The sequence below is a fragment of the Thermobia domestica genome, chromosome 10 (genome assembly GCF_964235325.1).
Source record: "Thermobia domestica chromosome 10, izTheDome1.hap1.1, whole genome shotgun sequence".
In the NCBI taxonomy this organism is placed as follows: Eukaryota; Metazoa; Arthropoda; class Insecta; order Zygentoma; family Lepismatidae; genus Thermobia; species Thermobia domestica.
In genome coordinates, this window is record NC_137463.1 from 1,883,686 (window position 1) to 1,901,459 (window position 17,774).

The 17,774-nt window shown below is 38.3% G+C and overlaps 1 protein-coding gene across 1 annotated transcript in view; it reads right to left on the reverse strand.

The window, feature by feature from the left end:
- Nucleotides 1-10,755: 10,755 nt before the first annotated feature.
- Nucleotides 10,756-17,774, reverse strand: part of LOC145662243 (uncharacterized) — a 45,212-nt gene continuing 38,193 nt past the window's right edge. The window contains exon 11 of the mRNA XM_081727611.1: nt 10,756-11,751. Coding sequence (XP_081583737.1) covers nt 11,544-11,751 — 208 coding nt within the window. The 3' untranslated portion in view covers nt 10,756-11,543. The remainder of the gene's footprint in view (nt 11,752-17,774) is intronic.

The following is a 17,774-nucleotide window of genomic DNA, read 5'->3' on the forward strand; positions in this document are numbered from 1 at the left end:
GTAAGAACGCACCATTCTAGTTACACGTCATTTTCATGTTGTATAAGCGTCGTTGAAAAACACGGCTGTTGTGTAAAACTTGCGATTACTAGTTACGAATTGCCATAGGAACGAGCAATGCTGAGTTGTGCAGACTTACGGAGGGTGCGGAAAGCGTTATGGGAGTAGTTCGCACATTGCAACCAGAATTGGCTACCGAAATATATGTTGTGAACCACCCGACTACGCCAACAAACCAACAATAATTCTTTAGCGGAGAATAAGGAGAGATGCGGAATTGAGCCGCAATTCTATGCAAAAGTGAGAGAGAAAATTCTGTCAATGACCTAAAAAGTGTCGAAAGCCACGGGAGCATATGTTAGATACGGTGTTCCACATTTAACCGCAATATGTGTATTTTGTCTTAAAATTTCAAGTTCTTCGGAATACATTAGGCCTTTATATATATAGAAGTAACGAAGAAAGTTCTGTCGCTTTTCCATTGGCCCTCACACCGTGAGATAAATGCAAAGGTCAGTTGTTGGTGTGGGTATGTTCAATATACTACCTGGTTGTGGCAGTTCAGTTACATCGTGAATTTGCGTAAGGACAGAGTGAACATGGGATCTCCATAGAGCGTCATAAGGCCGTGTATCCTGTACGAGTTCAAACTGGGGTCAAACGCCACTGCAGCGGGGCGGAAGATATGCGAGGCCTTCGTTGAGGGTATCGTGGCTACACGGACAGTGCAGTGGTGGTTTAACAAGTTTGAAGACAGTGACGAAACACTCGAAGACGCACCACGTGCTGGAAGACCAACACATACAAAATAAGACCTTTAGGCAGCAATTGAGACGAACAGTGGCCAGACATATGAGGAACTGGGACTACAATTCAGTGGGAGTCGATACACCATTAGGCAACACCTCCAACTTGGGAAGCATTACAAGTTGGGTCGATGGATCCCACATGATTTGACTCCGGGCCAGAAGGCAACGCGAGCAGACACCTGTATTTCTTTGCTGTCTCGTCTAATAAAGGAGTCATTTCTGGACAGGGTGTTGACATGTGATGAGAAGTGGGTCCTGTACGATGCTCCATGGCGCCATCATCATTGGTTAGCATCCCATGAACCGGTTCCAAAATAGCCGAAACTAGCACTGCACCAGAAGGTCCTTCTATGTGTTTGATGGACTGCTCGCGACATCGTGCATTGGGAACTGCTACTAGCTGGTCAGAGCATCAATGCGACTGTGTACTGTCAGCAGTTGAGTCATGTTCAAGAAAAAGTCAAAACTCTGGAGCCAGCACTTCTGAATCGCAAAGGGGTCCTCCTGTTACAGGACAACGTTAAGCTCCTGACACGTGGCTAAGATGACCCGGGACACCATTGTACGCCTTGGATGGGAAACACTATTCAGGGTTCCCACTCGTCCTGTAAATTTCCTTGAATTGATTTTATCCTGATGAATGCAGTTCTGTCCTTGAAATTTACAGAGAAACTAAATGTCAGATTTTTCATAATTATAATGAGGATTTTAATTGATTGCTATTTTTGTTTCCTATTCCTGATTTTGTGCTAAATGGATAATTTGTCATGATCCTGCACGTGTGGATGGTTGGTGGACTTCCTTCTCTCGACAGAGTGGTTGGCTGGGAGAACTATCTTCTTTCATCCACTAGTCTGTCAACCCATTCTGGGATGCAGTCTTCAGTAGCACTATCCTCCTAAAACTGCTTTGTACAGCCCGCAGCAAAAAACCTGCAACATGAACATGTAAGTTTATTGTAAAACTACGCCTAACAGCGCAGGGAATCAACATAACGCCTAAGTGGCAGGAATCACGCCGGGAGAAACCTCGATGTCCTCCCCTGCACACTTATTTTGGAGCAAAAGACTTCATCGTTTCACAATAAACTTACATGCCCATGTTGCAGGTTTTTTGCTGCGGATTGTACCAATATCAATCCTCCATAATCAGTCTATTTTCGCAACAGTACATACTCTACAGTAAAATTTCATATGAGATTATCTATAGATAAGGAAATCACACAACTCCATACTCAGTTGAAAAACTTGTAATATAATTTCTTTTTTTCCTAATTATATCTGTCACACTGCCACGCAATGAAGATGCCATGTACGAAAAATAGATTTTTGTTGTTTGTAAATTTGTTCTGTGTACGATTGAAATGTCATATAGAAAGAATGAATAAAATACATATGCTAGATGTGAGTGGATCGAGTGGCTATAAGGGAAGTTGGGAGGCTACAAAAAAAAAAAAAAAAAAAAAAAAAGCACATTACGTTCCACTTTGCGTATTTAATTATTGTATATTAATACTGTACTTCCATTAATATTCACTGTATAAGCTACTGCACTTTTCATTTCACTGTTGTGAGTTTTGAACCTACAGTTGCAATCCTGTGTCGAAGTCCTGGAAAAGTGGTGATTTTCCTTAAAATGTCTTATTGCAGTTTTGAAAGAATTATTCACATTGTGTAGGCCACATGTACCAAATTCTAGGATAACTGGACCCCCATCTAACTCTTGACATAATTCTTCTTTAAGTTCCCGGAGAAACATTAACATTCGATCCATCCATTGAGACGTGCAGAAGACGTCTTAAGTCAAAGGACTGAAGTTTTTCTTTGAACGCGACTAACAGATCGGCTACTGTTGAGTGTTCTAAAAATGACAATCCAAAGTATTTGCTAACAACCTTCTCTTTCTTCTTACTCCAAAATCTGATCACAAAGTTCATTTGTTGAGCTTGGCTTATTTTATTTAGGCTTTTATCAAAAGAAATACAAAAACAATCACTATCAGATGCATCGCTTATTGTTTGTTTTAAGAAATACGCTGCTAAACCATAAACACAACAATATGCCATTTTTGCTCTGCCGATTGCGATTTCCTTAGCTATGTCACTGTCAGGGAACATAACTGGAAACAAGTTTGAGATTTGGCCAGCTGCAGAGAGGGACGAATGAACATAAACTGACTGCAAGCACCATAATATTTCTGCTTTTGTTGTTTGCTCCTTGGTAAGAAATTTTCGCATTCCACGGGTTGTAGTATCTGTAGTTGGTCCAGAGATTGAAGCCTTATGTGTCGAGTCAGAGGGATTATCACTACACACACGGGTTTTAGTCTCAGTAGTGGGTTCAGAAACTGAAGCTTTACATGTCGAATCAGGGGCATTATCGCTACAGGCACGGGTTTTATTGACAGTCTCTGGAGTAGGTCCAGAAACTGAAGCCTTATTTGTCGAGTCATGGGAATTGTCACTACAGACAGATGCAGCAACCGCTTCATTTTTTTCACACATGGATACCTGTTTGTCTTTGGAAAACATGAACATGGCCGCTATACCGGGTGATTTAGCAGCACTTACTGCGGCCTTATGCTTTCTACCTTTCATGTGGCTAACAAGCGTTAGTTTCCCCATGTTGCTAAGAGAAGCACTTTTCAATGAGAATTTGCCCGATTCACAAGGCAGAAGCCACGAAGAGAAGTCACTATTTATAAGCCACTGGGAATTAAAAGAACACAACCTATACTTGGAGCTAGCCATAACATGAGGTGCATTAATTAACCTATGGAAGAAACAAAGTACCGTCGTATAAGAAAGCTGGATATACACAACTGTCAAATCAAATACGTATATCACTCATAGAAATTGAAATTTTATGTTTCTGTATGAACACTGGAGCGAAAACAGTTTTTAATATCATATGTTTTCTACGGGAAAGTTTTCGGTGTTTAAAATTTTCGAATTCGTACTTTTTTTTTTTAACATGTTTATGTACATATGCCCAAAGCTTTTCGCAAACCTTTTCTTTTTCTTTCTTTTTCACGTGTAATCCACTGTGCGAATTTGCAGATCATATAAAAACAAAAATCACTCACCAGGGTGTAAAATTATTTGTTAACAGCAAATGTTAACATTAATAGCACTTACAGGACATTTACTATGGCCAACTAATAAACCAGATTTTTGGATAGTGTTACTAAAACTATTTTACTTGAACAAGAAATGTATCTTTTTTCTTTTTTTAAAAAAAAATATTCTGTTATGTTACGCTGTATTACAACTCTCCTGCTTGGTTCTTTGTTCTTCCTCAAAATGCGCTATAAAGACCAGTGTTGCCAACAGAGAAAAATGTTTTTCCATCATATCACAGAATTAAAACCACTAGAATCTATCAGACAATTTGGGAAACCATCTGATGAACAATTATGCACACCAGGTCGTGGCACTAATGCACCTTAACATACTCTTTTTACATTATGTAGGTGATTACTGGCGTGATCAGGAGTGTATGATTGCACAGATGATTTCCCAAACTTTTGCTTAGTTGCAGACTCGCCCTCATCTTCGATTGTATCCAGTGCATGTAGTGACAATGCGTCCAGTTCAAAGTTGCAAATTTTACCTCACAAAATTCCCTGACATTTTGCTCAAATTTTCAAAATTTCCTGATTTTTCCAAGACTTTTCCAGTAACTTCAAATTCTCTGATTTTTCCAGTCGCGTAGCAGCCCTGTATATATACACAGGGTGTCTCAAAAGTCCCTTGACAGGGTAACTTTTATCAAAGTGTCAACAAAATGTAAAAGGGAAAACAGTCACCAAATATGTTGTTTTCAATCTAAAGTGAAGGAACTTTTAAATCGGACGAGCAGTTTGGGCTGTACGCTCTTTATGCGCCCAATGTTAAATGAAAATGTAACATTGCCATTTACCTGGACCTGCAACATAAGCGAATGAAGTGACTGTCTTTTACGCTAACTTATTGAATAGTATGGTGAAAGGGGGCATGTTTGAAATTAGGCTAGCCATCGACACGTTAGCGTAAAAGAGTCACTTATGTTGTGGGTCCAGGTTAGTGGCAACGTTGCATTTTCATTTAACATTAGATGCATGAAGAGTGTACAGCCCAAACGGCTAGTCCGATTTTAAAAATTTCTTCACTTTAGATTGAAAACATTATACATTTTTTGTAACAGATAATAACAGTTACCCTATGTCAAGGAACTTTTGAGACGCCCTATATATCTGAAACGTGTGCATTAACGAAATACTTGCTTACAGTTAATGCATATATTGTTAATTACAGTGCGATTAAAAAACCTCGGAATTCAGCAAAAAAATTCAGACATAGTGAAAGAAATTAGTGATGCAAAGTTTTATACCTACCTTTACTTTCATTTTAACTATAAAGGCTTTACATTACTTTTACAAGAGATGGTCAAAATCCTACAGTAATCTCAGGCATAAACTCACCTAGCGACGCATGTTGGTTGCAACTTTCTTTGTGTGTGATAATTATCTGAACTTAAAAATTGTCAAGAAAAATTGGTCCCACAATTTTCTGCCTAGAAACTGTGCACGGTCTGTCGCTTGTAGACATATCTGCAGCACTACTTATCTCGGAAAAATTATACATTGTTTTCCCTGGCGTAGGAATACCAGGAAGCCGCTACTAAACATACAAGGCAACTGTCACACGATTTTGTTGCAAGATATGCTTTTATAAAAGCAACACCGACAACGTTTGGGAGGTGATTCCTGACACCAATATAAGACAAAAAGTACAGACCAACCAGGGTTCACAAATGCTTCCTTTCGGAGTTATAAGCTCCCGGAAACATGAAAAAATGAACTTCAGAAGGTCCATAGCTCCAAAACTATGGAACACGTTTCAGACACATTTACGAGGGTGTCCCGAGAAAACCAACGAGCACGATGTTATCAATCTCAAGCTTACTTGCCTTGGCAACTAACCAGCAACCTCATCGATCAGACAATTCAGTGGGCGGGGTCTCGATTTCGATTCCCGGTGGGAGAGCCTTTGAAATATTAAATGTCCTCGATGTATCTGTGTTCATGTCCCTGTCGTTCAATGTTACTGGAAATAACTGTAAAACGAGAATAACCGAGTATAAGAGAAAAGTTATAGAGATACTTCCGGTGAATCAGAAAAAAAGTGGTCTGAGGCACCAGGTTCCAGTTAAGGGTTCGAATTACTCTTAAGACCACTTTTTCCTTCATGTTCTTGCGTGTTTGTATGTCTTTTTTAATTTAAATTTGAATTCTCTGGATTATAGTATTTTATTATGACCGAAATCAGTGTTCCATCGCTAATAAAATATTGGAATCGTAAACGTGTGCTACATGCACGAGTGTTTCTTGACTCTTACTTAACAGAGCAGTCTTAGGGTAGTGGGTTAAGCATTAGTTTCGTAATTTAGGGGTCCGCTGTTCGATTTCTCTGAGGAAATTAAGAAAAATTTTATAATTTACAATGTTGATATTTCTGATGTATAACAACATGAAAAATAGTCAATTTCTCTCGTTCTTACAAGTTAGAGTTGAAACGACTTCCTTCACAGGGAAAAATACTAACAACATAACGTCACAATCTACAATCTTGATTCGTACTCTCTGAGATCTTAGCGTGTTTCGCAAACAATTCATAAATGAAAAAAGATCAATCCTTAGGGCCTCGTATGAGTCATGTGTCTGAAACGTTATTGTTTCATTGTGGAATTGTTTCTAAGTTCTTCCACTCTTACTAGAAATAATCATAATATTTTCGTTCGCCATTTACAACACGTTCCATATATCCGTTCAACGAAAATTCGTAAATATGAACAATTCTTTTTTTTATCTTTGTAGGCATATTTTGTTAAAATATCAATATAACGCGTACATAATTCAAAGTCTCTTACCCAAAGAAAGGGCGTTACTATGTATCGTGATGAAGACAAATCCTACTTAGATTCTGTTAAGCCATCCGAAGGTTCGATTTTCATATTGTCCAGGAGCTGACACCTTCCCCCCCCCCCCCTCTTTTCCTTCCAAAGTGTCTCTTATAAGGCAATTCATCCGTATAGAGGGTCCAAACATTTTTCATTTTTCTTAACTTCAGTATGCTTATTTGGGTTGGAATTGGATGTAAAATTGAGGTCACAAATATTCAGTAATAATAATAATATAGAAGACAACTCCGTATAAGGACAGTTTGTATTAAAATCTGTAAAAACGCCCCTAGCGTTAGGCAAAATTTACAAAATAGTCGGGATTGGAGAAGTGTCAGGACCAAAAGGACATACCCTCTGCATACGTCCCTACAACTAGCTAAAAGTTAAGCGGAAAGTTTCCAGGCAAATTTCATGTAGAAAGTAGGGCTACTGAACTCACAATAGCGCTAAGAAAATTTGTTTTTAAGTAATGGTTATGCCGGCTAAGTTACAGAAGACGTTGATGATGACAATGAAGGAAATATTGGAATAAAGGGGAGGAAGCGGAACCCAGAGAAAACATACACATAGGCGTTTGTCCATCACAATGCCCACTAGGCGGGAGCTGGGTGGAACAGGGTGAACCATTAAGTTCACAACACTTCAGAAATAATAATAATAATAGTAATAATGGTATTACATTTTTAAAGTTGCCCTAAAATTTGGCAAAACTTACTTAAAAGTAGGGATTTTGGGGAAGAGGTTCCGTACCTTCAAGACACACCTCTGTAACTACCCAAATTTTGGACGAAAGCGTTCTACTAAAGTTTCATGTAGAAAGTATTCTACTGTACGTTTTAAGGAAAATAACTAATAAAAACAACTGAATATCATTGAACAGTAAGGCTTATAATACGAGGTACTATCCAGAATTTTCGGGATTGTTGCTGCCATCTGGGAAGTAGTAGTAGTAGATCTTTGCATCGATAGATGGCAAGACTAGCATATCTGATGAGTGAGAGTGCAGTTTCATGCAGCTGGGTTGATATGTTGAGTTTCCACAGTGCTTCTCATGATACTCTCTGTGTGGTGTGTGGCGATTTTACGATGGATCCAGGAATAGAACAGCGCGTGTGTATCAAATTCTGTGCGAATCTCGGGAAAAGTGCTACGGAGACTTTTGCAATGATTCAACAAGTGTTTGGGGAACAATGCTCATTTAGGGCCGGTCGAAGTCGATACCCACAGTGGAATGCCCGTTAGCCGCACAATGCCAGACACTGTTGCCAAACTTCAAGAGTTGGTTGATGAGGATCGACGTCGAACAATTCACGACCTTGTTGATGAAGTAGGAATTGGTTACGGGACATGTCAACGAATTTTGACTGTTAAATTGGGCATGCATCGTGTCGCCGCAAAATTTGTGCCAACAGTCAAAATTCGTTGGCATGTCCCGTAAGGTCGTGAATGGTTCGACGTCGATCCTCACGAACCAGTTGTTGAAGTTTGGCAACAATGTCTGGCGTGCGGCTAACGGGCCTTCCAGTGTGGGCATCGTCTTCGATGTCTGTACGGCCGGCCCTGAACCGAGCATGCCACTCAAACACATGCGTACGGCTCATGCTGTTTTCCCCAAACACTTGTTGAATCATTGCAAAGGTCTCCGTAGCACTTTTCCCGAGATTCGCACAGAATTTGATACACACGCGCTGTTCTATTCTCGGATCCATCGTAAAATCGCCACACACCACACACAGAGTATCATGAGAAGCACTGTGGAAACTCAACACATCAACCAGCCGCATGAAACTGCACTCTCACTCATCAGATATGCTAGTCTTGCCATCTATCAGTGCAAAGCTCTACTACTACTACTACTACTTTCCAGATGGCAGCACTAGTCCCGAAAATTCTGGATAGTACCTCGTAAACTGACTTGTAGAATATGCAGATGTAATTATAAAAGCTTTGCTACAAAAAGATATACACAGACCATAGTTCAGTGAGCCCTGACATACAAAGTAACAAAATCACAGACCATAATGCAGTGGGTCCTGAAATACAAAGTAACTAAATAGCGTATAAGATACAGTCTACAGAGCAATTATTACTTAAAGAGTGGACATACACTACTTCGAGAATCGAGATAAGACGAGAAATGTTTACGATACTTTTCGCCTCGTCTCGATTCTCATCTCCAAAGCGAGACGATATTGAGTTAGCCTTGTCCCGTCTCGAATGTAAAATGTTAATTCTCATCCCGATTTTGTTTTGTTTTAGAATCGAGATGAGAAATTTCTCTTCTGGGGGGGAACATTAAACAAAACGGAAATATTTTTTTGCCAAATGTCACGTTTCTGCTTGTAATGGTATGACCTGAGCGATAATAAGTTTCTAATTTTTAATCTTCCACAAGTTAATTATTATTATTACTACTATTATATTCCTGAAGATTTGATAGTTCAAGTATTGAAACATCCGAGTATTCAAATATCTGAATATAATAATACTTGTGTCATCGCTGATCAATCACCATCAAAAATCCCAAAGTAAAAAAAGCCCGACGTGGATTCAATCCAAGAACTTCCAGATTACAGGTCGAGCGTCTTGACCACTGAACCACGATCACTACGCGGTAAATGGTTCGTCTTTAGTCTGGTTACGTTAGGTTTCTTTGCCTCTGCTTGCAAAGTTGTACGTTATTTTTTTCGTTTCAAAACGTCTTTCGTATTTCTTTTATGATGATGTTATAAGTGAATAATCTTCGGCAAAGTTTATATTAATAACTTAAGTTGTTCTTAAACTTTTGGTTCAAAGTTTGTTTCTTCTTCACACGAAACTACAGATATGATAGATTTAATTCTCATACTCTGCATTTGTTTCAAAACGGTCGCCATTACTTGATCAACGACTTGTGTCCGCCACGATACACCAATTTCAGCTTAGCCAACCGTTTATGGAAGGTAATTGGAATGTACGTTTGAGCAATTGATTACTATTTCTCTCTATAGAATAAATGAAATTTTTTATGTTTTGTTTTGTTTTAATGCCTCCACATTCCCCTGCCGTTGCCAATTACTTTTGGACTTATTATAGGGCAGTCGCAACTTTGCCTCTGCCTTTATTTTCTCTCTTTACTTTTGTGTTCGTGTATCTCTCTTTTTTCGGCTATTATTCCTCAGCAGGTTGAGGTGAGGCATATTTTTCTAGCATGGCATCTAATACTTTAAACCATGCCCTTTAATGTACCTTTTTTTATTATTTTCATTTTGATTATTATTATTTCCTTTTTTTTTTTTTTTTTTTTTTTTTTACAAAAACGGACAAACCTGTAAAAGAATATTACAAATATATATAAGATAAATTTTCTTTTTTTTTATCATTTGTCATTCATTAAAATTTTCATTGCATTGAAAATGATGTGTATATAACATATATAAATGTTGCATATATATTGAGTTATTTATATCTCAAGGTCCTCCGACGCCTGTCATAGAAGTCAGGGAATTTCCCGCCTAAGGTCAGGAAAAGTGAGGAAAATAGATTTCTCTAGGTCAGTAGGAACCCTGTATACAATATTTAGTAGAATAAATGTAGTATAGCAGTGTGATAGTAACAATAAAAGAATGTGAATGGGTTGCCAATAACGATATAATAAAATACTTATTCATTGAGCAGAAGAGTAACCAACATTTGTGACTGCAGGTGAAGATATCACTTCCAAAATAGTATTTGCATTAAGATTTACCAAAAGGCGGTAGCGTCCATGAAAACTATCTCGATATAAATAACGACGAAGACGCAATACGATGAGCACTCATTTGTTTAGTTTTCGTTTAACGTACAATACAAGGAAGCAATAACTTGGGCGTAGTTTTTCCAACTCGACAGGGCATAGGAACTCGTAGAAAAGCCACAGAGTTCAAAAACTTTCTGAACATACTGTAGCAACCATTTCATTCCTCAAAGAAAATTAAAAACAAGTAGATTTCAGATCTCAAATATTGCAACCAACATTAAAGACATTTCATGTTCATTTAAAATATTTATTGCAAAAGCAGTTTTTCGTACTGTACATATTAATTAATAGATTCTGAATAATAAATAAAAGAAAAATCAAGACAGTGCAAGAAATAAATTAAAACAATAGCAGTTCAAAAGATTAAAATTATTAAAACGTTAATCATAAGACTATGCAACTCTATCCATCACGACTCTGGAACTCACTAACGAAATAATAAACACTTCTGACCAGAGTATATACACTTGTTTATTAAAAACTAAATTACAGTAAACACTGTAATTTAGTTTTTTAATAAACAAGTGTATATACTCTGGTCAGAAGTGTTTATTATTTCATAAGACTCTAAAAGATCCTCAAGAAATCCTCAAGAAATGAGTCAATCTAAATATCAAATAAAAATTCTTCAAGATCAAAATTTACAGTTTTGTCATCTTCAATAAAAATCTACTGAAAGAATTTTCCAACAATGTTTAAGCGTTTCTTCACGTTATTTCTGGCTACGAGCTTAAAATTTATTTGGATATTACTACAATGAGTTCAAAATTTTACCAACACAAATAAACCAGTATCTTATCACTAGACAGTACTAATCCTAGCATCATACTACTATAATACTTTTTACACTTCGCAAATGCAAAAATATTCTTTCACATATTAGAAGAAAAATTTGGATTATACATTTAAACATAAGTTTATAAAAAATTCCAAATTCACATTTATATACACTGTAAACGAATAAGGGACAAATATTTAATATTTTCATGTTAATAGATAGACACGTCTTTTCCTTTACTTAGGCGTTGAACTGACGAAGTCTAAAGCTGGATTTGGAACGACCACCAGAGACTTCCGAGACTCAGCAGGAAGCTGTTTAAGAGAGGCCACGCACTTAGTATTTGGAGTGCGTTTGAAGTAGGACGTCGTCCGCCGAGTACTTCGTCGTACAGGGGTGACTATGCAGTGAAGCCGGTTTATATCCTCTCCATCCAAGTCAACGCTGCAATCATACACATTACATCAATGCTCAAAAACAATACTAATAAAAGCTATACGCATATATATATATATATATATATATATATATATATATATATATAAAAGATGTTTCAAAACAACACCGACAACGTTTGGGAAGTGATTCCTGACACCACGGTAAGATAAAAGTATAGGCCAACTGGGTATACAGATGCTTCCTTTCTGAGTTATAGGCTGCCGAAAACACGAAGAGGTCCATAGCTCAAAAACTATGGGATCTACCGTAGTTGGGTTAAGAATTCACTTAGAAACTAGTATGTCCCCTATCCAAATATCCAAGTTTCAGTATGCTGCGGTACTTCCGCAACAATTTTTATAGAGGTAGTTGGTGAGTACTCCAAATTATATGCCTGTTGCCCAACTCCCTGTATAAAAATTGTTGCGTGAGTACCTTAGGATTCAGAAACATGTATTTTTGGATAGCGCACATATTAGTTCCTAAGTGAAGTCTTGACCCGACTATGGTAAATCAAATAGTTTTAAAGTTCATTTTTTCATGTTTTCGGCAGCCTGTAACTCCGGAAAGAAGCATTTGTGCACCCAGGTTGGTCTATACTTTTTGTCTTTTCGTGGTGTCAGGAATCACCTCCCAACCGTTTGTGTTGTTTTGAAACACCCTATATATTACTAAATTAATATGACATTGGAACTAGAATTACAGATGTTCTTAAAGTTTTCAGATTTAAGGTTTCTAGAAATAACGTTTTAAACTAGTATTGTTTTTCTTTTCCAATATTACGTGCCTAGAGTCTATAAGTAAAGCGAATACCATTTATTGTGTACTCGACAGCCACGATGTAGAGCAAAGAACTCCAATCTTTTGAACACGCCACCATCTATGTGTGCAATGTCCAATTATTGGTGAAGACTGTTCAACAATTGGTGTCGTTCATGTCGAACACTATCACCAATGGGACGCAATGGTGTCATGTGTCATATCTAAAGAAACCATACATATGCTGAGAGAATTATTCGGAAACCATATTATTTTAGAATGATTATTCAGTAACAATTACTTGTCAAGGATCTGCCTTCTTGACGTACATACATTGTATCCTAATCCTATTTTCAGTTAATATTCCAGTTTAGTATCAGAATCGGATAAGACTACATAAGTGCTAAAGTTCTACCCATTTCTGTTGCGCAGATAGAAGTGCAAACAATGCAAAATGCAGCTCACCTAGGGTTGTGTATAATTACTATCATTATTGATATAACATCTTGCAATCTTTCTGGTAGAGGATGAATTCACACGTTTGGAGTAGAAGGAATTTTCGAACCTTCATATCATTAAAGATTTTCAAAGCGAAGGAATTTGGCAATGCGCAAAACAGACGATAGTGTACAGAGGTTGTTCAGTCTACGTTTGGCCGATTTCGTTCCTTCCCCCTCCCGGGCAGATGGACTCACCCGACCTGGCTCGTGGCGTCCTGCAGTGTTGTGCAGTGGCTGCCTGGGAACGGGGTTGTTTTTCCGCGCAGACGACAATAGCGCACAAAACAGGACCATTGTTGTGAGTGTTGTGTTAAATTTGTTTCCAAGTGTGTGGGTTTCCGCTATGACCAAAATGCCGCCCAAACTAAGCCGGTTTTGGGAAGGCTATGTTGCGGCTCTTTATGACACCCACTTTGTGTTTCTGCCATTAGAAAACAGTGCAAGAAGAATGATTGCAACATCAGTTTAAGTGGAATAAAAAATGTTATTAAAAAGCACAAGTGCAACGAAGCTCCAACATTTGGATCACAAACGAAGTTGCCTAGGAAGCGAGAATGCACCAAGACCACCTCCACCATGCAGAGGAAACTTTGCAAAATGGCAATGTAAGAAAATCCACCAACACAAAGGTGTATGGCTAATCGTCTTGACGTGTCTTTGGAGAATGTGAGCCGGACGTTACACCATCAACTCAAGCTGGAAAAAGTCATGGAAGCTCGATGCCATCTTCTCACGGATGCCCACCAAAAGGAACGAAAGTGTAACGCCCGGAAGCTGTACGAACGGCATCTGGCAAAACAAAGGTGGATGTACGTCGTAACGCTCGATGAAGCATGGATTTACCTTTCCGACTGTGGCAAACCGAGAGCCATCATGTACCGAGCGAAAGGCGCCAAGAACTTCAGAAGGTGGGTCCGTGTCTGTAAAGAATCCTTCCCAAAAGGGTTCATGGTCGTTACTGGCTACTGTTACCGAGGTAAACTGAAGATCCGTAGGGTGGCGAAGAACTGCAAAATAAATTCGCAGTATTTTCAGGAGCAGATCATGCGGCCGATCTACGAGCATGAGATTCCAACAATGTATAGAAATGACGCCAATCTGGTGCGCATTCACATGGACAAGGCCTCATCACATACCTCACGATCGTCCCTCGCATTCTACAGGGAGGTGGAGGAGGCAAGTGGTATACAGGTGATACCTTTCAATGAGGTACCTGTTAAATCTCCAGATGCAAGTCCTATGGACTATTGTGGATTTGGATTGCTGAGGCGGGCTTTGGGAAAACTGCGTGTGAAAACTGTGGAAGGACTTTGGAAAGCTGTACAAAGGGAATGGGACAAGATTTCCCTCCCAGTTTTTCAGAGAAGCCTATTACAGTGGAAATTACGTTGTCGGGCTATTGTTAGGAACCAAGGGATACACATCGAGCACTTACGGACCTGGCGCCATAGGTTCTTCTAAATTTTTAGGTACCTGGCGCCATGGATTCTTCTAAATTTTTAGGTAAGTCGAAATTGGCCAAATGTAGACTGAACAACCTCTGTATAGAGTCAAGTCAGGGGAATAGGGTGGGTTTAATACTGACATGTCATGGCAGCGACATACAGTCTAATGTTTTCATATTGGATGACTCATTGATGACTGCTTCGATCGCAATGCTCCGTGCAGTGCAGTCTGTCCAGTTGTTGCCAGAAGGTCGCATTAATGGTTTATTTAGATTCCATCTCCCGATGACTTATTCCTTTCACATTCCATCACACACTAAGCAATATTTTCTTGAGATAAAGTTCTAGCTTAACGTCGATAAAGCAGTTCAGAAACACGACACACAATCTTTCGACGCTCTAAAGTTCAAGTACATAACCTACTTTTAATTTCCCGCGACAATGCGTTCACGAAATGGCCATTTTCGTACCGGAACAGAAAGGAGACGTACTGACTCACCCCCTCGTTGATTTGCACATAATGTGTAATGGTAATGCTAATGTGTAATCCAACATCTAACTTTTTGGTAAACTACAGCCTTCTCTTTCGACTGTTGTCCTGTGTATTTGGAAGGTTTCCCATAATTCCTCCACAGCTGGATTTCGACTGTTTAGTCAAGATCCTCTGTAGAAAATACTGATAAACATCCAGATCGTGGACGATCTTGTCAGCTTCTATCTCTACCTCTGAATTTTCGGAACCATCGACATGTGCTATCGTCAGCTGCATCTTCGCCATACACTTACCTGATGATGCAGCAGGCTTTGTCGAACACGAACAATAAACAGTGTCTCATCATCATTATCATCATAAGTATTGTCATCAGTGGCACGTCACTTGTTGCAACTGAGAAGCTTCCATGTTTTCCGCTAACCTCTTCGTCCTGACGTATGATTTTTTAATTTTGATATCGTCTATTTATTGTGGTCTCCTTCGCCCCCTTTCTCTCTCTTTCCTGCGACCACACCCTCTAAAACATTCCTCATGATATTATCCTTATCCAATGTCCCAACCAGTTTCTCTTCCTCTTCTTAATAATAACTAAAATTGTTCTTTTCTCCCCCACCATCTCATTAGATTTCGCTCGACTCAGCTAATTCGCTCCATTCTTCTGCACACCCACATTTCGAAAACTTCCAGTCGTTTTTCATCATTTTTGCGTAATGTCCATTATTTCTGACCCATACAGTAAATACTCCACACGAAGCATTTTGGGTCTTTCTCAACTCTTTATTCAAGGTCCCACAAAATAGACTTTCTTCCTTCTAAAGGTTTCTTTCGCCATTCTTATCCTTGCTTTTATTTCATATTTACCCAGGTATCGAAAACTAGTTACGCGTTCTATTTTCTCACCACCTACTTCTATATTGACACCGACCCCTTTGATTCAATCACCATGGCTTTTGTTAAATAATGTAAGCGAGAGACAGCATTCCTGTCGAACTCCCCTTCCAATTGCATTCTCCTGTCATTTCCTCCGCTATTCTAACACTTGTTGGTTCATGTAAAAGTTTCTTATGAGTCCTCCTCGATCTTTCCATTCTAACGCAATTCATTTCCATTCTTTAGAACTTCCAACAACAATTCCCAATTTACACGGTCAATAGATCAATAAATACCACATACAACTCTTTCCCTTTTTCTATAAACCTTTCAGCGATTACTCTTAATTCAATTGTATCTCTTGTACCCTTATCTCTTCTGAACCCAAACTGTTCCTCCTCCATTTTTTTCATTTGTTCTTCCATATAACCTTCTGTTCAGAATTCGAAGCAAAATTTTTGCTGCATTACATATGAGACTAATAATTCTATAATCCTCACATCTATCTGGGTTGGATTTCTTAGCGATCGGTATCATGATCGTCTACAGGAAGTCTTTTGACCACTCTCCTGTTTGATATATTTCATTGCAGAGTCGGAACAATTCTTCCTTGCCCTAGTCTCCTATATTTTTAATGAATTCGATTGGTATATTATCTACCCCGTTGCCTTTCCATTCTTAATCTCGGATATAGCTCTTTCAAAATCATCCCGAAAACTACTATACCTTTTATCATCCTCGTCTACTTCATTTTCTACTTCAATATCTAGGCCACATGGTCTATCCCTACTTTCATGTAACTCTTCAACATATTCTTTCCATCTTCCTAAGACTTCACTTCTCTCGCTGATTACCTTCCCATTCTTATTTTCTACTGACATCGTAATACCCCCTTATTTCCTCAGCAGTTCCACAGATTTCACCTCCTAGTACATCTCATATTTCCCAATTCTATGTCTTCGCATTTTCTTTTGTAAAACTCTTCTCTTGCTCTGTGTTTCTCTTCGCAACTCATTGTTTAACTTCCTGTACATCTTTCTGCCATCTTCCGTATGAACTCCCTTCTTCTCCTCATTTTCTGTAACCCATGGTTTCTTAGCCGTTTTGTGTTCGCGGTTACCTACTACTTCTTCTGCAACCTACTGTATGCAAACTTTAATATGCTTGCACCGTCTATTACACCTTGTCCTATCCTTTTCTCGTTTGAGTATTTTTTCTTCGAAGTTCTCAATGAAAAGATTTCTTACTTCATCATTTTTCAACTTTTCGGTATTCAACAGCTTGTTGCCCACTTTTCTTCTGTCTACATTTTTCAGCTGAATATCTACTTCGGCCAGCATGAGGTTGTAACGTAATCGGCACATAAATGGATATTTTGTAAACTTAGTTTTAATCATTTCTTATATACCAGATCTAAGCTATGGAATGAGGCCATTTAACCCTTGCAAGTACTACTATTGCCTCTAGTAGCAGTTTACCTAAATAAAGTTTTTCTGAGCTGTTGCGCAAGGTAGGTCTGTCATTACTGACTGTCAACTTGATACGAATAGGTGGCAAGAAAACTTAAGTATCAAGAAATTGCGGATTATTATTTTAGTCAAAGTGTAAAATTATGAATATAATGCTAAACACATGTTTGAGTTAGTGGTATTATTGGTATTTGTGCTAAATTACTTATGTTCTCAAAATTACGATACGAAAATATCGGAACGTAACTTCTTTTGGTAGCTGTGCCATGAGATATCAGTTCTCTATTCCATTACTTATAAATTCGTTACTAGTACTTATTATACTTTATCTTTCAATATTTAATGTTTTGCAATAATTATACGAAACGGCATTTTGAAACTTTGAAAGGTTTGTTTGTGATGTAAATGTAACCATGTGTTCAGAAGTTGTCAGTTTACTTAATGTCTGCAGTCAATCGAACTTTCATAAATAAAATAATAATAATAATAATAA